The sequence below is a fragment of the Polyodon spathula genome, chromosome 3 (genome assembly GCF_017654505.1).
Source record: "Polyodon spathula isolate WHYD16114869_AA chromosome 3, ASM1765450v1, whole genome shotgun sequence".
NCBI classification, from domain to species: domain Eukaryota; kingdom Metazoa; phylum Chordata; class Actinopteri; order Acipenseriformes; family Polyodontidae; genus Polyodon; species Polyodon spathula.
In genome coordinates, this window is record NC_054536.1 from 90,047,434 (window position 1) to 90,068,507 (window position 21,074).

The window sequence follows — 21,074 nt, forward strand, 5'->3', positions numbered from 1 at the left end:
TCCCATAATGTGTTTGTATGTGTGTTTTTATAAGTTAAAAAATAAGTGATATCTGAAACAAAAGCACATTGGAAATGTGAAAAAACGCAAAGTTATCAAAAGTGCCCAGACATTTAAAATGGAGATAACAAAAACAGAAGCCAACTTTCAAGAAACCACTGGGGCAACCTTGGCCAGCACCAAGCAAATTGGCACAACTGTAAACCGATGGGGGCCAAAGGTTGTGCCAATTGTTTCTACTAACTTGTTTCAAAAACACAAGCTCAGTTAGAAGAAACAATTGGGGCAACCTTGACCAGCATCAAGCAAATAGGCACAACTGTAAAAGTTGTGGGGATCAAGGTTGTCCCAATTGTTTCTTCTCGCTTGGCTTGTGTTTTTCAAGCACAACAGAAGCGGATTGAACTTGCATCAAATGTGTTTTTGTTTCAGATATGCAAAAAGCTGATGCTGCAACACTGCCTTAAATGTAGTCTAATTTATGTAAATAATTATTCTGCAGGATCCTGAAAATAATATTTTCATCAGGTAGAAGCAGTACAGATAATTTTATCTTTATTTATTTATTTTTAGAGAATCCTGGACATTTTCTAGGTCCTATTTCTTTGAAAGTGAAATGTTTAATGGCAAGTTCAAGTTTGATACTACCAAGCTTTCCTAAATGTTTGTATTGTGCTGCTGCATATCTTCTAATGGTTTTGGCAGGTGGAGCCTCAGTACCTTATGCACTGCAGGTTTCTCTTACAAAATATTATGCAGCAGCTAGCATTTCCATGGCTATTAATCATGTTTTTATTATTCAGGCTTGAATAAAACATGCAGTGTCTTATACCGAGACCTGGCCAGTTGGGGCGCATTTACAACTGAGCTTCGAAGTTTTATAGAAGACTTTGCTGTCTCCACTTTTTGTAATCCATTTGAGATTGTGTACAAAAAAAAAAAAAAACCACACACACACACACACAAAGAAACCGATAAAATCAAAGCAGAAGAAAGTTTTTCACTGGCTTGTGCAGTCAGAAAAAGGTATCTATGTGCAGAGAGTTTGTAGAATAACTCCTCTAATGTTAAGGTACTAATTTCCAGCTTGCATCTCAACCTAGAAGTGGAGTGATAATTTTTCAGGTTCCATGACATTCAGATTGGCCATTGGCTTCTTAACTGTAGCAGTTCTGTAAGTCACCTCTATATGTAAACCCTTCTGTCCCATTGTAAATAAAGAAAACGGGTACGGCTTGCCCAGTGTATAAGAAGTAAGCTTGTGTGTTGTTTGTTTTGTTCAGGGTGTGACGTTCCGAGTGGAGAATGGTGACCTGGTAATCGCTCGAATTCTTCATGGAGGCATGATTGATCGTCAGGGCCTGCTACACGTGGGAGATGTCATTAAGGAGCTGAACGGACGTGGCGTGGGAAACAACCCCAAGGAGCTGCAAGAAATGTTAAAAAACAGCAGTGGTGGGATAACCCTGAAAGTCTTGCCAAGCTACAAGGACTCTCCTACACCTCTGCAAGTAAGAAGCTTTCAGTTATTACTGTTTGTGTCTCTGTGTTTGTTTTCTCCTAGGACTTACAATCCAGGTCTGGTAGTAAGCAATGAATATGTATGTACAGTGTACATACTGTAGCCAGAGGTCAGTGGCTCTACAACAGTACAATACATTGCTCAATAAAGTGTGTGCATGATTTAAAAAAGAGCTCTTATTAATTAAATGCTAAATCTGTGGTTTGGTGGCTACTGTTACAGCACCGCTGCAGTTAAAGTAACTCTAAGTACATATGTATGTTCATGCTTTTATGTTAGTTATGTAATAGTTTGCAGTAGTAAGCAAATGTAGTTGTCAGTAAGCGACTATGTCCTAATAATAACTAAGTTTAGATGTCAGTTGCTCAGTGTGCATGTAACTGTATACTGAATGTGTATTTATAGCTCCTCTTTCTTTTACCTCAAAGGAATGAAGGTAAAAGCTGGTGAAATGGAATATGGCAACTCTCAAAGAGAATGTCACATTTATTTATTTATGTATTTATTTATGTATTTCAGGTTTATGTAAAAGCCCAGTTTGACTACAATCCAGCCATTGACAATCTCATTCCTTGCAAAGAAGCAGGACTGAAGTTTGCAAGAGGGGACATTATGCAAATCACGAACAAGGAAGACTGTAACTGGTGGCAGGTTTGTATATGTGAAGGCCGTTTCCGTACGTGTTTGTCAGTTATTGTTTTACACGTATCTAGAGAATTACTTTATGTACAATTAATAGAAGCACTATTGGTTATACTATTGTATTTACAGTCTTTCACTTGTTTAAATGAGATCCCCAGTAATATCTACTTAAAGATTAAATTTTTTACACTATAACATGGTCAAGTACCCACAAGCTACGAGTAAATTAATACTAAGATGAGACCCTGAAGGTTGCCAGAGCATTCAAGTCCGTTTTTACTGGTCTGAGGTGATTTTGATATGCAAGTGCTTGTCTAGAACCACCATAAAATGATATGAACACAAGTCACTTGCTGTTATCTTACAGTTCTTTCAACACAGGAGACCTGGATTTGTTTGCTTTCTTCAGTATAAGGTCATTTATTTTTTAATTTATAAAGGGCTACCTACAGACAGCCTTTTACTGTTAAAAAAGGTTATACTCATGTTGAGGTTCTTGATGGTGTTTTGCAGGCTTGTCATGTTAGAGGAGGGACCACTGGACTTATTCCAAGTCAGTTCCTTGAAGAAAAGAGGAAAGCATTTGTCAGAACAGACTGGGATAATTCGGGTATCAATTTTTTAAAAACTATATAATAGTTTAATTGAATGTAGTGCACTATCTGTTGGTGATACCGAACAGTGACACTTTTATTTTTTATGTCTTTAGGAGTACTTTGTGGAACAATCAGTGGTAAAAAGAAAAAAAAGATGATGTATCTTACTGCAAGAAATGCAGGTACAGTGGATGTACTGTGTTCCAAATGTTTTCACTATAAGAAATGCCTCTACTGTAACAACACAATGGAAAGGAATTATAGAGATTGAAACTATTCACCTGTTTTCTAACCTGATCGTTCATGTATTGATGTGCAGAGTTTGATCGCCACGAGCTCCAGATCTATGAAGAAGTAGCCAGAATGCCACCTTTTCAGAGGAAGACATTGGTTTTGATTGGAGCCCAGGGTGTGGGGCGAAGAAGTCTGAAGAACAGACTTATAGTATTCAATCCTACAAGATTCGGAACGACAGTCCCATGTAAGACCTCTTCCTGTTTGGAAACTGCTTTGACTAAGTTAGGTGTGAAGTTTTTCATGCAAAATTGGGCCTACGATGCCAATGCTGCCCTTTTGAATTTGACTAATTGGAAACATTGTCAAATCACCTTGTTTTACAAAAAATACTTTTATTTTAAATGTCAACATTTAAAAAAGTAATACTCTGCTGCTTTCTCTAAAGAACCTAGTTTAAATGTTTGTCCAATACTGTTTTGTCTGCAGTTACTTCTAGAAGACCAAGAGACGATGAAAGGGATGGCCAGGCATACAGGTTTGTGTCCCGGCTGGAAATGGAGGCAGATATTAAAGACAGCAGGTATTTGGAACACGGAGAGTATGAAGGTAATCTGTATGGAACCAAAATAGACTCCATACATGAAGTTGTTGATACTGGAAGGACGTGCATTCTGGATGTGAACCCACAGGTAAATAATCTCTACTGCATGAGAATTATTTTGTCTACAAAATAATTAATGTTTAGTTGAACTTAAATACTGATACTGTATTATGAAGCAAAGACAGGCATCAATAAGATCAATTGAAATGTAGATGCTGTCATTTGTACACTGAAAAAGCTGAAAAACCTTTAAAACTGAATCGTGAGAATCTTTATATACAGCTCAGTTTCACGTGTTAGTTTACATGTTAATTGCCCATTGCCATCCTGACTTGAAGTCTGGCGTTAGTGATGACATGAGTAATTTATTTTGTCTGCAGGCGCTGAAGGTTCTGAAGACCTCTGAATTCATGCCATATGTCGTATTCATTGCTGCGCCAGAAATAGACACTCTACGTGCAATGCACAGAGCTGTGGTCGATGCTGGAATTACATCCAAGCTTCTGACGGTAAGATATATGTATGTCTTTATTTACAAAAAAAAAAAGTATAATACTGACAGTTGTCAGACCGAACTAGAGACAGATTTTTTTGTTTGTTTTTGTACAAAAAAAAGGGCCACCGCAATGACAAAGTTAAACAAGAGGGGCTCACCCTTTTGTAATGTGTGTGAAGAAGTGACTAAAAAGAAGTACTTGTCAATTACGTTTTTCATATTTGGTGGTCCTTGGTTCCAAATGAAGGTACGTTGCTAAGCAGATGTGGGGCTTGCTCTAAATAGACTCTCGAGTTATTTGTCTTTCTTCATTTGTGGACAGCCCTAGTACTCTATGAATATTCATGCATATATATCTATATATATATATATATATATATATATATATATATATATATATATAATATATATAGATATATATATATAACATATAATATAAAAAAGTTTGTTTGAAAAACTGTGCATAAATTATTTGTAATTCAACAAAATGTGACATTATTGGTTGGGCGAGAGTACTTCTGCAAACCACTGTATATGGTGACAGTATCCTGGGAGACAGTCAGCCTGGTTTCCCGAAAGGGAGATTGTATCTGTCTAACCTGCTTGTTTTTTTTAATATCAACAATGGATAATTCCAAATTGTATGACATGGTTTATTTAGGTTTCCAGAAAGCTTTTGGCAATGTCCCGCATAAATGGTTAATTCTCAAACTGAACGCAGTTGGGATTCAAGGAAATACATGCACATGGATTAGGGAGTGGTTAACATGTAGAAAACAGAAAGTACTGATTAGAAGAGAAACCTCAAAGTGGAGCGAGGTAACCAGTGGATACCACAGGGATCAGTATTAGGTCCTCTGCTATTCCTAATCTACACTTTAAGGACCGTGGTCATGTAAACATGATAAAAAAGCACTTTATTTTGATGACTTACAGGGTCATTGTACTTTACAGTACAGGCTTGAAACACACTTCAATGGATAGGGGACGGACTGACGTCACTGAGAGGGGCATTTAGTGTCTAAAGGACAGAGACAGTTTACAGCAGCCAGGAAGAGTCAGAAGTAAAACATCACAGAAACTTCATTAGAGCTAATAAATGGATGTGTTTGACTTATTATATTAGAACAAATATTCTGTCTCCTTTTATAATATATATGTTTTTACAACATTTATAAATATCAAGAAACGAGTGGATATAAGCATATATTAATTCATAAACTAAATGTATCAGGTACATTTTTTTTTTTTTATTGCTGATAATGAAATGAGTAACTTAACTTATTTATAAATATTTATTTTGAGAAAATAAATTGAGAGTTGTGTGCATTATTGCTTATAAAGACCCTGACAATAACCGTGTATTATGTCATTGCAATCACTCAGGTGAAACAATGTCTTGTAATTTTCCCAAACATCTATATTTTTCAACAAAACTTTCAAGAATTGTTGTAAGGTCCCTCGGGTCATAGAATAACACGTTTTTATCATGTATCTCTAACCAGAATATTTAATAAAAATTACTTTAAAAAAAATAAAGAAAAAATTTAAAAAATCAAACAAAATATTGTGTTGAAAAAAAAAAAAGTTTAAATGTTTTCTGAAGTACTTTGAAATGTTCCCCAAGTGTTCTGAAAAAAAGTAAACCATTTGCTACTGTAAAAACCAGATGCTACTGTAAAAAAGAATAATTTGTAGTGAAATTGTATAGGAAGTGTCAACAAAAAACGCCTGGTCCTGGGGAAGCGTCTGAAATATGCTTGGTCCTGAAAGGGTTAATGACTTAGATTCTGGTATAGTAAGCAAACTTGTTAAACTTGCAGATGACACAAAAATAGGAGGAGTGGCAAACACTGTTGCAGCAACAAAGGTCATTCAAAATGATCTAGACTGCATTCAGAACTGGGCAGACACATGGCAAATTGCATTTCATATAGGAAAGTGAAAGGTACTGCATGCAGGGAGTAAAAATATTTTTAATTCAAGATATATATATATATATATATATATATATATATATATATATATATATATATATATATATATATATATAAATTCTGACGGAGAATTAAAACTCAATCCCACCATTTGGACTGAAAATAAACAGACACCTAAAAATGAATGTGTTTGGAAATAAGTCATTCTCTTTGTTTGGGATTTTAAAAGTATTATAAAGTTATGCGTTATCCATTCTTTTTTATTTACTTGTGTATTTTATTTCATTTCCAACAGGACATGGATTTGAAAAAGACAGTAGATGAAAGCGCTCGGATTAAGCGTGCGTACAACCATTATTTTGACCTGACCATAGTAAATGACAATCTTGACAAAGCCTTTGAAAAGCTACAAGCTGCTGTAGACAAACTGTGTGTGGAACCACAGTGGGTTCCTGTCAACTGGGTGTACTGAACACTATTTTGACTTTTTATATACCAATTGAAGGGAAAGTGTACTTATAATTTATTTTTATTTTTTAACTTTTTACAAAATATCTTTCTATTCATATCAACTTGAAATAAGTTGAAACAGACCTGGATGTGGGGTTTTTGGTTTTGTACTACACCTATATTCATTCACCTGAAGTAATTTCCTGGGGCCCATCTGAAGCTTACATTTGTATTTTTAATCATGCCAAAAATAAATAAATAAATACTTGAAAGTGTATAATTTTCTATTTATTGATAAATCCAAGATGGGCATGATCATGTTTATACCAAGGCTTTACACTACTGAATAATTAATATTAATTAATAAAATAACACAATGGTTTATCAACAGATGTTTACATGCTAGCAATACCACAGTAATTGCAATGCCACTTTTGTCTCCTAGTCATTTGCTTTATGTAACAAAGTAACGGTGAAATGACTGTTTACTTTTCTGTTTTGTCATCCTTAGTCACTGTTACCCATTCTGGATGTACTGTAAAGTGAAGTTTGTCATTAATCCTGTTCTGCCCTAAAGCTGCTTGTAACTTATTCCTGAAGTTGTTTTTAAAAGACACATCTAAGCAATATGGAACATTATAGAAATGAATAACTGGTTTAACTGAATTTCCAGTCCTGAAAAATCTATATACAGGGGTGTGTGTGTGTGTATACACACACATACATTTATATATATATATATATATATATATATATATATATATATATATATATATATATATATATATATAATCCTCTTATTTGTATTTTTTGTTGATAATTATGAAGCTCTTACATTTAAAGAAAATAATAATAATACATTGTGGTTATTCTGTATGTTTTAATGTGTGTGATCTAGAATTTTGTTTTTGAGTTTATTATGTCATTAAAAAATAATTGTTCTTTAACTGAACAAACTTGGTATTCGTAAGAAAAACTACAAACACAAAAATAGTGTCATTTAAACTTTTTCACTGAGTATTTACTTTGTCTTTGTGTACATTTACTATGGTGCTGTGCATACACTATTTGAAACCAGCCTGGCAAAAAGACTAGGCAATAATCCTGAACATGTGCTTGCATAAAGACATCGGTGGAATTTCAGGGTAAAAGTGAGATCAGTACATACATGTACACTATGACTTGTGCACGATGGCTGCCATATAGGGGTCATGTTTGCAGTGTGGGTGATGTAGACCTAACACTTCATACTTGATAGACAGCTGTAGTATGTGATTATCTCTGGCAAGTACAACTGTGGAAATTGGAAGACAAATGAAAGCCTTTGCCAGTCAATTTTTAAAACTACCACGGCATTCTTTGATTTTCCTAGTCCTATTTCCAGGATTGTCCAGAATTATTTCACTGCCATGTTGTTTTAGCATGTGCCTGTATTAATGGTACAGACCAAATGCTTTGACATAGGGTGTTCATAGTTGGTACACAGCTGTATTCTGTGATTAGCTCAGTACAGTTCCATTACATGTGGTGTTTAGTAGAAATGAATTATTTCTGCCACATTGTTTTAACCTATAGGGACATATCATAATAGGAGGTAATGTGGTCCTGTGGTTAAAGTAATGGGCTTGTAACTAGGAGGTCCCCGGTTCAAGTCCCAACTCAGCCACTGACTCATTGTGTGACCCTGAGCAAGTCACTTAAACTTGTGCTCCCTCTTTTGGGTGAGATGTTGTTGTAAGTGACTCTGCAGCTGTGCATAGTTCACACACCCTAGTCTCATCTCTTGTAAAGCAGTTTGTGATGGTGGTCCACTATGAAAGGTGCTATACAAAAATAAAGATTATTATTATCTATTACTTTTTTTTTTTTTTTAAACATTTTTCAATTTAATTCATGTTTACAAACCATTCAATATGGTATGACATTTCTAGACAATTAGTATTATAAGCATGCAGCTTCCACAATAATTGCAAATTCATGCCATATTGTAACTGGAAATGCCTCTTTTAGTCTGTCAGGTAGAAGCTAGGGACCTGCTCTCTAAGGACGCTGGTAGGGCTTGTCCACATCACTGTAGTGTTTCTTTCCTACAGTAGTATTTGTGACTATGCACTGGGGGATCAATTACCTATACAAGACATGCCAATAACATACTGCCCCCACCAAGGTCCATCACAATTGGTCATTCTGCAGGTAAATGTGAAATAGGTGTGACATACAAGAAAAGAACACCTGCACCATTTTCCTGTTAGGAAAAGAACACCTGCACCATTTCCCTGTCAGGAAAAGAACACCTGCACCATTTCCCTGTCAGGAAAAGAACACCTGCACCATTTCCCTGTCAGTAGGGATCCTGCGTGTTCCACAGGAGTAAGCTTGCAAATAACATTTTAGTTTTGAACAGCAAAAACAACTTTTGGTAACCAATGTTTTTTGGCAGAAATACGTTTTTTTTTTTTTTTTTTTTTGCACTATACTACTATTCACATAGTATATTCCAGTCACTATAGCTATATGATATGAAAAGACCTTTATTACCTCAGGAAGCAGATGACCAGGACTATGATCCACCTCATCTTGCTCAGGTCAGCGGCTGCTGGATGCACAAAGTCCCAGGTTTTGGCACCATTATGTTGGGGAAAAAAATATTCAAGACACACAGATGACAGAGTCCAGTTTCAAAACCAGAGACTGTTTATTCCAAGCCACTGCAAAACAGCATATAAACAGAGTGCTCTGGAGAAGGTATTGGAGGAGCTCTCCTTGAAGCATGATGGTAACTTCCCAGATGCATATCCAACCCCAGATGATTAAGCATTTAACCAATGAGTACAGACAGCACCCCTAAATAAACTAATGTATTCCGCCTTCATGCTATTAACACACACCTTTAATACACACCCCCTGCTTCAGGAGGGGTGTCGGCACAAATCCTCTGAACAGTCTAAGCTACGTACTTAACCCTATGTCCTAAATACTGTTTTTCAACAGTGTACAAAACTGCTTTCTTACAAAACTACAAAAGTCTTCTTTCTTGCCTAACAGCTTCTCCCCCACTCTGGTGTACCTGTTTGTCAACCACAGGAACTTGTTTATCTTTTTTTGTCCCATACATCAGGTTTGCAGATTTGCTTAACACACACTTTAATAAAGCTTAAAGCTAACATTACATTTAACTAAAACCATGATAAACATATTTTTCCCCTTCAACATAAACATGCTTCTCTTTGACAAAATGTTTTCCCAAGGTATACAAATATAAATGATTGCAAACATTGTAAGCGGTGTGATGGCAAATAAATAAAGCTATGTGTATTCATCATGAAAGAGCATGTATTTATGTAAGCGTGTGTTTTATAGGTTTGCCAGTTCTGGGTGTTTATTTAGAAAGCGCAGATACTACAATTAAATAATAATAATAATAATAATAATTATTATTATTATTTGTGGTGCTACCTGAAGGATAAAAGGATGGGAGAGGCTGTTTTAATGCCCCCACACTCTGGAACTCCTTACCCCCTTTTATCAGAGATTCACCTTCAATTGCAATCTTCAGATCTCAATTAATATAGCTTTTTCATAACATTTTTATGTTTTATTCTGAATTTTATTGTTAATTCAGTTTTTAATAATTATACTCTTTTGTTATGTTTTATTGGATTTTTTTTCTGTATGTAAAGCGCTTTGAATTGTATTGTACATGAATTCCACTATATAAATAAAGGGTTATTATTACACCGTGTAACAAATTATTATTTTTTTTTGTTCCTGGGTAGTAAGTGTTATTTCCTAATTGCTTATGCCTCAAAAGTATAGAAAATGGCTATTATTCCCCACAAACTTTGCTTTTGTGACCAGGACAGGTACATTTCAAAATATCACTATTTCCAATAAGAAAACGGGCGAATGTGTCTTTTTCGTTCACATAAAGTCAGAAAAAAACAACATATGAATCCAAATTAACATGTATTTATACTAAATGACTACAAAAGATTTAGAAGTGAGTAGTTTTTCGAGATTTACGATTATACGGTTTTCTCATTGGAAATAGTGATATTTAGAAATTTACCTGTCCTGGTCACAAAAGCAAAGTCTGTGGGGAATAATAGCCATTTTCTATACTTTTGAGGCATAAGCAATTAGGAAATAACACTTACTACCCAGGAACAAAAATTGTGTTACATAGTGTTATTATTATTATTATACTACCTTGTTGGTTTAACGCTATAACTTTTCAAAGTCCTCTTTCAATGTCACAGTGTATTTTTGACACATTATTACATGTAGTTTGTTGCGTGTTTCTTACAGGAGCTGCCGATCAATAGCAGCTGCTGCGTCATACCATAGTGCCTACTGAAACCAGCAGAGCATGTGCAGTGACTGGAAAAAGATCGCTCTGTACATGCGGAGTGAACAGGGCACCTGAATTCGATATACACCGCCTCCAGTGATCCATTTGATCTTGTTAGTACAAAATAACTACAAATAATTAAATAGGAAGCAATATTCCAAATTGCAGCATTACATGAAAAATGCTGAACGGTTTCCTAAAAGCCTTTACACATTACAAAAACAGCTATTTGGCGCCATCAGCTGGTTATTACTGGTATAAAACAACTTCTCAGCACAGTAAACAACATGCGCTAACACAGGAGTCACAACAAATTTCCATGGAAATCTTCCGTAAATCTGCCTGCAGATCCCTTTAGACACTTATGGTGCCTATCAGTTATCTCTTAAACATATCTAACTTATTAAAGTCCAATGCTGAAAAATAAAATATAGCTTAAAATACTTTTAAAACTTTTTTTTTTTTTTTTAAATACGAAGTAGAATAATCAAATACACAATTTAAACACATTTTTCTTCTACCAAAGTAGAAAACACATTTCTGCTGAGATTAGACGTGTTGCTATGTTGTCAGTCTGTTTAAAAACGGTAACTGTTGCACATTACACATTGCACTTCTTGAGTTCTTTTTTTCCCCTTTACACCTTGTAAGAAATGTATGTAAAATCATTAACAGCCCAGCTAGTCCCAGACACACATTAATGGCTTTCACTCAGTGTGGCCAGTCCACTCACAGCTATAGACAGGATTAAAGGAAGGAATCCAGGCTGTTTTCTCGTCGTTGCTTTCACTGCAGACTGATCCTTCTGCAGATTAATGTTTGATAAAGCAAACAGGTGCTCAGCTATGTGGAATTTCTTCTCTTCAATCAGAGAGGGCTCCAGTGAAGACTCGCCTTCTGCTGTAATGCTGCTTAACTGTAACAAATAGGTATGTCAGTATGTGCAAATGCAACCAACACCTGTGCAGGTTGTTTCATGAAATACGGCAAATAGCTCTGCAGATCCAGCTTTCAGGAGCCCAGCTAATCAAAACTAGGGCACCATGATCTAGTAAAAGCGTGGCCAACCCTGGTCCTGGAGAGCCACAACCCTCCAGGTTTTATAGGCAACCCTTTAAATCATCAATTTCTAAAGACTTGGAACAATTTAATTTATTTTTTTCCCAATTTAAGTAGTAATTTGTTCCATTAAGTAATTCAGAGATCATTTGGAGCAAAAACCTGAACACCCTGCAGCTCTCACGGACCAGAGCTGAGCACTCCTGGTTTAATTGAACACATTAACTAGCTAAATTGATCAGCAATTTACATTCTTCAGTGAGGATTTAAGGTTTACCTATAAAACCTGCTGGATTGTGGCTCTCCGGGACCAGGGTTGGCCACCCCTGACCTTGTACATATAACAGCTATACCATATTATACCAGGAACACAAAATACTGGCACTTCAATTGGTATGCAGTGTGTCAGGCACTGGTGCAAACACTGCTGGCTAAACCTTTCGAAGAGCCTGAAGATTTGCTTTTAGAATAAGAAAATAATTTATTAGGAACAGAAACTATTCTGTGTCTACTTACCAAAGAACACAAAGCTTGTATTATTTGCAGGTCACAACAGCTGCCAAGTTCTACAAGACTAATATCGGACATTTCTGGGGGAAAAAAAAAAAAGTACATATTTAAAACGTATTTTCTTTTCTGAACAGCACACTTTGAGTGAGGAAACAACTCATTATGTGATAAGCTGAATCCAACTAATACGGATATTAGGAATTATTATTGCTATTTTTATTCTAACAGAAATGTGCTGCAACTATTGTACAGCTTTGCATGACATACAACTTTGACTACAGTCTAACTTCACTATAACGAACCCTCTTTAACAATCAAAGCAGCAAGAAATGAAAATTAGCCCTATTAGAACGATCACTTTTACAAAATCTACCCGGATAAAAAGGATCTCGGTACTGACTGACATTGAACTTTCTCCAGTGTGAAATTGTTATTCTCTCAGTGAAAGCAAAGATATTGTAGGCTAATTCGAAGATAAGGCCGATTCATAGATAACCTGTTGTAGATAAGGCTGATTCATAGATAACCTGTTGTAGATAAGGCTGATTCATAGATAACCTGTTGTAGTTTGAATCATGTGTGACGTATGCAACCATTGCCATCTTCACACAAACTGCAACCATGGCAACAGGCGTGAGCAGGTAACAGCGTGAAACAGCGTGCTTTGAGAAAAGCACGAAAAATATGAAGCAATTTACGCTAGGTATGTTTTTCAAGAGAAAGGGCTCGTAATTATTGTATTCAGCATGTCAGTGTACTTTTTATTTGTTTTCATTTCTTTACTGTTTTCTTTTATACAGTTTAAATGTTGATCAATGTGAAGCTGCCATGAAAGAACTACTGTATAAAGATGTTCAATTAAATTAGGTTGTTTCCTCATTATTCTGATACATCTGATTGCCAAACCCTATTATAGTGAACAATCTGATATAAAGAACATTTCTCCAGGTCCCGGGATATAAAGAACATTTCTCCAGGTCCCGGGGGGGGGGGGGGGGGGGGGTTGTTATAGTGAAGTCTGTAATGTGAGAAAAGGAATTAGAGCCTTATGTACAGCATGGTGTACATCATTCCTTATATCATCATCATGGTGAGATTCTAGAATGATCGAAGCAATACATTACACAGATTAAAAAAATCAAAAAGTGAAAAGAGCACTACTTAGCATTTCTATATTGCGTGTATAAACAATACCTTCCATGGCACTGACGAGGAAGTGTGTAGCAGTGAGAAGACAAGGAGCTCTGTGAAGACTGTCCGTCTCTATCAGCTGGCTCTCCTCTTCACAGCTGTATCCGACAGCCTGCAGCAGCGCGGTCGCACATGCTTTCTGAGAGGGGTTTAACTCCTCCAGTTCTGAGAGATCTGGCTTATCACCCGAGTTGAGCTGCTCCAGCTGAAACACAAACAGACACACCAGGGGAACTCAACATGTTTGCAAAAATAAAGTGTTACATTCAGCCAGCAGGATACATTACAATTAAAACATGCCATTAGTTAAAAATAGACTGAAAAAGTTTAACATTCAGACTTTTGGCACATACGAATAGGGGCATAGCAGATACCGAGGTAAGATCCTGTACATTTCTAATATAATCTACTCCATTCACTCCTTCAGAATGTCTTTGTGTTATTACTGAAAGACACAATGGGCCAATTTCCACATTTATTAAGTAAAAAACTAAATATCAAGTAATGCATATGCTGATTTATTTATTCAGTTATATAACATTAACATATTTCAAGAATAAATTCAAGTGCAGTGAAACAACTGTTTAGACCCAGCGTGTGTTAATGTAAATTTAATTACCCACTGAAGGAGACACAGGCCTCAACATGTGTTCCATATGCAAGGGTCATTTGGGCAGTTCAAGACATGACCAGACTGGGGTCTATTCAATTGATATTAACAGTGGCCAACCTACCAGGCCTATATATATATTTTAAAAGAGGCCCAAACCTAGCATTTTACTTACATTCAATAAACAAATACACCACAGAGACACGCACACGCCGTTATAGATGTGGGTTCACACAAAGCTGTTGGTTTAACGACTTGAACAATGGCGATAACTAGATCCTACACAGTTTAAACCAACCCACTGTCTTCAGACAAGTCCAAAGGTCATTCCGTTTCAGTTACATAACCATTACCACTGTACACCTGCTTCCACGAGCCGAGCACTTACCACATTCTCCACAACGATAACCACTGCTTTATCATACAACACTTTATTCACCATCTTGAACAGTGCAGCTCGTTGGTCTTCAGGCATTTCTGCAAATGGTTTAAACTGTGTCTTAAATTCTTCGAAATCTGTAATAAAAAATAAAAAAAAACGATGATTATACTACAATTACAGCTTCTTATAAAACGTATCAAGTAAAATACAATTTGAAAACATATACATCAAAAGACTGCAAACACACCTTCATTGGATTTGCTTCAGAATCCTGCACAGCAAATTAAAATGATGAAGCTATAATTACCAATACTGCACAGAGTGTTAAAGAAATGACCTTGTTTCAGGACAGTGAGTGGTGCTTCACTGGGGATGTTTCTGACATCTTCAGCATGCTTCCTCCGAACACTCCCTCCGTCGAGCTCAATCGGCCCATCCAGCAATGATATGAGATCAGGAGAGGAGGATTTCTTCCTGGATTCAGCTTCAAAGCCCCCACGCTTGTCAGGTAGCAGACTTAACTCTATTTTTTGACAGATGCATATACTTTATACAAACTTAATAAATGAATGCGTCTGTCACCAACTGTTTCCAAGAAACTATTCACACACACAAGGTAACTACTGTTACAGTGCGGTTTACTGTATTCTCTAAACAGCACAAGGTATAAATGTAAGCAGTATTATAGTACGTCAAGGTGTGGATCGTTGTGGGATACCACCATGCCTTGGGTGCGTTGTAAGGAATGAGCCTTCAACAGCCTGGGAAGTGGTGATAACCCACAAATCACACACATCCTGGAGTGCCATACTGCCATATACAACGGCTATGAGGTCATTTTAGATGTAAATCAACCAACGAAAATAGGGTTAAAAGAGAAGCATGGCCATGCCCTGAGGGTTTTCAAGTTACACTGGTACTTTCAGATCTGCTCTATGACTGGGTTTAGATGGAATTCATACACCACATAGGAGAACAGATTTTTGGCAAGCTCTTCCCTTGAAGATCTGAATGCTCGGTTTAAAACAAACAAAAAAAAGAACAATTTTTATAGGACTGCTGTGTGCATTAAACACTTTTGAGAGCTTTGTGGATGACAAATACACTGCATTTATTCTGAAGGGATTACAGTACCTGCTCATGATGAGATGCAATATATGGAAATATAATATTTATTTCAGACCTGCAATATAACATTTAAACATGCATTCTCTAGTTCAGCACTAACACTCCAATTGTATAAAAAGATCCACTCATCTAAATGAGGATGTTTGGGACGAGCAATATTCCTTGCCATGCAAAACTTGCTTCAATCGCTGCACCAGCTGCTTTACTAAACGCCAAAAGGAGCATCTGCTGACTGCTGAGGTGTGCTTTTAAAGAGGCTGTCTTGTTTCTCCTCGAGTCTGAGCCAGGAGGATTTTCAGCTAAAAATGTGTCATGATTTGTTTCAGAATGCCATTTGAGGTTGCTCGCCTTGTACAGTGTGTAAGTGATTTGTTGCAGATGAGACTGGGAGCTGCACTTGAACTGCCCAGGAGCCACTTGTGGCTCATGAGCCATCTCTGATCCATTGTGTTTGTTTTACCCCTGACCTTTTTACTCTCTTTTAAAGACCTGATACCTGTTAAACTGTGTGTATCTCAATCACAACTGAGAAACGTAAAAACAGAAAAACTGATTTAAGTCACTTTTGTTTCTGTGAAAAAAGTTGCAGTTAAAAGGAAGTATGATTGCACTCTGTAAAAAAATTGGTAAAAAATATTTAATGAAACAAACAAAAGAAATCACTCAAAAAAGGTATATTTTACATTTTTTCCCATAAACAAATAAATATTTGTTCTAAAACAGTGCTGTCAAAGATATCCTCTTTATAACAATCAAAAATGCTCACTCTTATTTTTTGAAAGTGGTAAAACACATTCATTTTGCAAAACTAGAACCAAAAACCCAAGTAAAACATGTCAAGTTCTTTTAGTTTATTAAAGAAAGGATGAAACGATAAAAAAATAGGCCCGTCAATCATAAAGGGAAGCACAGACTTACCATACTGTCCATCAGTTTTAATACTCAGCTCAATAATGCTGTACGCTAGGACTGTATCTGGTGGAATTTCTAAGACCACACTACTGTCCTTCTGAATGTTCCTATTTTCTTGGACTGACACCTACAGAAATAAACAAACAAAAAACGAAGCTTAATTTCACTGAAAAAAAGAATGATGCGGTTATTGGTAATTAATAGGTATAACTGAGGCATGGAAGTGTATTTGTTATATGAAGCACTTTATAGTTATTCTCTGAATTAGCCCCCAACAGTTTGAAATTGCTGCATTCCCAGTTTCTGTTTCTGTTCTGTTACATTTCAATCACGTTAACTCAGCAAAACTAATGTCAACTCCAACGATTACTGGGCTAGGTTTGTACAATGACAGGTTCGTTATATTAGCTGCTTTCTTTTCATAGCACCAATTTAGAAAAGGGTGTTATTACATAAAAATAATAACGTTAACCATTTTATTGTTCTTACCTTTATCTGTTTCGCTCTAAACCACTGCACACTGCCCAACTGCCCTTCTTGAACTTGCTCAGAAATCAAGCACTTCTGAGTGGTGATGATTTTTTCTTTAAGAACACCAAACACTTCCTTGGGCCTTTCACGAGTCTGCTGCACAAAGGGGTGGTCCATGTTTATCATCCTGAGAAAGGGAAATGTATTGGAAAAATAACTGCTTTAGATACAGCTATGGCCAAAAGTTTAGCAGCACTAGAATGATCTCAATTGACTTCATAGTGTTGAATAATGTTACCGTAACATACTGACTTACTTATCGCTTTGTAGTTTTCCATATACTTAATGGGAAAAACTGACAAAAAGGAAAAATGTGACGTTTCAAAATCTAACATGAAATACTGTACTACTATTACGGCTTCCAGTACACTTTTGCGATATCACTTTGTAGTTGTTTTGATTACATGATGTAATCAAACCAATAGAAATTGGGAGCTCAGAGATAAATGTGCTCGTTTCTACAGAGGATTACTGTAACCATTTTTCTATTTAAATCGAAGCAGGTAGGAGTAAGATTTAAAGAGTTTGACCATTACATCTTTTAAATCTACTTTGGTGTGCAAAAGTGATTTATTTATTTATTTGTTTTGTGACAGAAAATCAAGCGAAGATACTTGGGTCAGCAAACAAACATACTGGGATCTGAGAAAAGACCCTGGCTTTGCCTATCTTGACAACCCAGTACTTTGGTGACTCGGACATTACGAAGATCTGTATATCATTCCCAAGATGCTGTTACATTATGATGATGTACATATTACCAATAATATATATATTTATATATATATATATATATATATATATATATATATATATATATATATATATATATATTAGTTTATAATATATATTAATTAGGTCTCAATCCTAAAATTCTAGGTAATGCAAAGCTTTTGGTCACAGCTCTATATATTATTTATGCATCATTAAAAAGAGTTGCACTGCACATAAATAGTTACCTTTCTTCAGAGTCTTGTAGGAGATGAAGAACATCAACTTCCTGCTTCCTTAATTCTCCAAATGAAGACTGTAGTTTTGAGGAACCTTTTCCTTCCAAGCCCATGTTGAGGTTTCTAACTTCAGTTCTGACATTCCCTCCGATGAGATCCTCAAATGTGCCTTCATACTTCAGGAAATCAGACTCCACCACCACTGAAACACACAGTCAGTTTCACAATCTAGAAACAGGCAATTCAAAAGTTCATAAAGGAATGCAAAACTATGCAACTTAAGTACATTTTACTTAAGTAAAAATGTAACTTTATGAAATAGTCTCTGAACAATTGTCTGTTTCTGTAGACTAAGGTTGTGTTCACACTGGGTCCGTTTAGAGGGTTCAGTATATTTGGTGTGGTGTGGTGTGTGAACAACAAAGTCCGCTTGGGAAACGAACCGTACCAAGTCCACCTAAAGAGGGAGTCTTGGTCCATTAGGCAAACGCAACGAGTATGGTTCACCCATAGAAACAGACCACAGCAACAAACCGAGTGCACTTGCTAACTGCATTGTGAACTCCAATGAACTTGGTCATGAAAACAAACAGAAAAGTGAATGACAAAATACATTTTAGCTTGCATCCAAATGAATTCAGTCCCTTTGCTCGCTGATAAGTGTGAACTGCAAGTGCATTGATACATTGCTTCAAACTAAATGAACCAGACCGAGTCTGTTTGAAACTGACCCAGTGTGAATGGATTCCAACTTATCTGACAAGAGTCTTCCAGCTGCTTGTCACAATTATGGTTACATTTTACTGTGCTTAAAAAAAAAAAAATATATATATATATATATATATATATATATATATATATATATAACTACAGCACATCACTAACAGGTTTGAAAAAAAAAATCTTGTGCTATTAAATACTTTGTTGGCCCTGATTTAGGAAGATACTGTATACTCATTATTAGCAATTCTGCACACTGTCTGTGTTGTACTTTCTGAAAAGACAAAGCTCTGTACCAGGTTTAATAGGCTTGTCTCCTGTAAGCACATCGCTCAAGGTGAATGGTGATGAAATATACTTTGGCTTCTGCCAGAACCAGAATCTCTTGCGTTTAATCACCAGACACAGAGGCTGAAGCTTGTCAGAGTCATTCAGTCGAGCAACAGGAATCAGCTCTCCATCGGAGTCTATCTGCTTCACAAAGCTACTGGTGGCTTTGGCAAACATCTTTGGCAATTACCCAACACCTGCTTAAGATAGGACCACAAAATAAAACAAAAAATCAATCAATCTTTATTTTATATAGCACCTTCCATTGTGGACCACCATCATAAAGCATGATAGTGAGGAACAATACATAATACATTAAATACAGTGAAACACAGGGCATAGGAAATTAACAGTAAAAAAAACAAAGTCTAATTGGAATGTGCTTATTGAGGTGTTTTCAATATGGTCTCTATAAAATGTCTCCCTAAACCTTACCAATAATGCAAACACAGCACAGTAATGTGAGAAGGTCAATAATGTTAACACCATGTTAATGTGTTTCTTATTTACCCCTATAATTTTAAGAAAATAAAAATGAAGAAATCCTGATATACAGTAAATATTAGGCAGTTTCTTAATAAATAATGAAATATTTACTAACCACCTAATGCTCTGATATTTTCATCACTAAGGGGAAACCCACAAAAGTACAATCTTCAAGAGGATTCAGGTTAGCGATTTGTTTGAATTCTGGTTGTAATCTGCAAGACACTAAAAATGCAAGGTCTAGTTTTATGTTTGTGATACTTCAACTGAATCAGAAATAAGTAATAAAGCTTTAAATATAAAATACAGATAGAAGTGGTGAGTATCTATTTAGAGAAATTAAACCTCCCCTTAATCTAATCTCAAAAAAACTAAACCATTGCTTAATTTCACATGAACTGTGCTTTCAGCCAGGACCCCAGCTACCTCGCTCCATGAAACTATCCCTGAGCCAATAAGCACCAGCAGGGGATTACCCATGAAATATCCAAGCTCTGGAGCTATAAAACAGATGTTTGTTTGTTTTTAGAAATATTTTTTTATACTGTGCATTTTGCAATCGTCTATAAAGTAGATGTTGTGATAACAGTATGCGATTAAATAGGCAACAAAGCATTTAATATGTACCTTGCAGAACATTGTGTTTATATATCCTAGATCCTGGGATGAGTGCTCATCGCTTGAAACAACCACATTTTATTATCAAAAAATAAAACCTTCACTTCCAGTACATACAGGGTCAGTCTTAATACATAAATTATCATCACTGTTTCATAACTGCCCTCACTTGAAAAGACTGAGCAAGAACATCAAGGGTTTGTTAAACTTTGTTTCCACGACTCTGACCACTGTACAGAGGTAGGAAGGAACCGGGTTTATCGCCAGTCTTACACGTGACCCTGATAGTTTGAAAGTGGAAGCTGCCCTATCAATCTGGATCTATAGTACACTGTGATAATCGTTTGATTACTTTCGCAACATTTACTTGTTTTCAACTCTGTTGGTCATATTTAACGTTATACTTCCTACAGCGCTACAAACTGCACAATAAGTAAACTGCAATCTCCATTTATTTTCCTGATCCACTTCTGCAAAGAGAATAATGCGGCAAAAGACATTACCAATACCACACAAGTACAGAAAAACACATAAACTGAGTAATACAATGCAAACGCATTTGTTTATAATTAAACTACAATTCAATGACACGTTCAATTAACGTTCAACATGTAATACATCAAAGAAAACAAAGCCTAATAGTACAAGCATTTTCAATCATAAGAATATACCGGCATTTGGTTTTAAAACACTTACTAACTCACCTCTAACGCCCTAGTGTTTTGCTGTTGCCACTGTACTCGACAGTGTCTTAAACCAAGCTGTGGAAAACCCGCCCAGTTGCCTATTGTTATCTCTAATTGGTCCATGATAAT

General features: G+C 36.0%; 2 protein-coding genes across 6 annotated transcripts in view; one reads left to right on the forward strand and one right to left on the reverse strand.

Moving 5' to 3' along the window:
- Nucleotides 1-7,182, forward strand: part of LOC121313615 (MAGUK p55 subfamily member 6-like) — a 46,989-nt gene extending 39,807 nt beyond the window's left edge. For all 5 annotated transcript variants that reach the window (XM_041246336.1, XM_041246337.1, XM_041246339.1 and 2 more), the window contains 8 exons: nucleotides 1,284-1,511; nucleotides 2,042-2,173; nucleotides 2,678-2,774; nucleotides 2,874-2,942; nucleotides 3,080-3,241; nucleotides 3,484-3,686; nucleotides 3,979-4,107; nucleotides 6,327-7,182. In XM_041246336.1, coding sequence (XP_041102270.1) covers nucleotides 1,284-1,511; nucleotides 2,042-2,173; nucleotides 2,678-2,774; nucleotides 2,874-2,942; nucleotides 3,080-3,241; nucleotides 3,484-3,686; nucleotides 3,979-4,107; nucleotides 6,327-6,503 — 1,197 coding nt within the window. In that variant the 3' untranslated portion in view covers nucleotides 6,504-7,182. The remainder of the gene's footprint in view (nucleotides 1-1,283; nucleotides 1,512-2,041; nucleotides 2,174-2,677; nucleotides 2,775-2,873; nucleotides 2,943-3,079; nucleotides 3,242-3,483; nucleotides 3,687-3,978; nucleotides 4,108-6,326) is intronic.
- Nucleotides 7,183-10,622: 3,440 nt separating this feature from the next.
- LOC121313617 (gasdermin-E-like) lies at nucleotides 10,623-19,350 on the reverse strand. Its single transcript, XM_041246342.1, has 9 exons — nucleotides 19,122-19,350; nucleotides 18,115-18,307; nucleotides 17,114-17,282; nucleotides 16,631-16,751; nucleotides 14,922-15,107; nucleotides 14,591-14,718; nucleotides 13,596-13,797; nucleotides 12,408-12,481; nucleotides 10,623-11,748 (listed from the first exon to the last, which is right to left on the reverse strand). The coding sequence occupies exons 1-9, from the start codon at nucleotides 19,330-19,332 to the stop codon at nucleotides 11,530-11,532; spliced, it is 1,503 nt and encodes a 500-aa protein (XP_041102276.1). The 5' UTR covers nucleotides 19,333-19,350; the 3' UTR covers nucleotides 10,623-11,529.
- Nucleotides 19,351-21,074: the final 1,724 nt, after the last annotated feature.

What these genes read in the sequence shown, in the direction of transcription:
- LOC121313617 (XM_041246342.1), bottom strand. Translation starts at nt 19,332, where the DNA reads ATGTTTGCCAAAGCCACCAGTAGCTTTGTGAAGCAGATAGACTCCGAT. An exon ending in AGACAAGCCTATTAAACCTG is followed by an intron (nt 18,308 to 19,121) that starts GTACAGAGCTTT and finishes TGTGTGTTTCAG; the next exon opens with TGGTGGTGGAGTCTGATTTC. An exon ending in TACAAGCTTTGTGTTCTTTG is followed by an intron (nt 11,749 to 12,407) that starts GTAAGTAGACAC and finishes TATTTGTTACAG; the next exon opens with TTAAGCAGCATTACAGCAGA.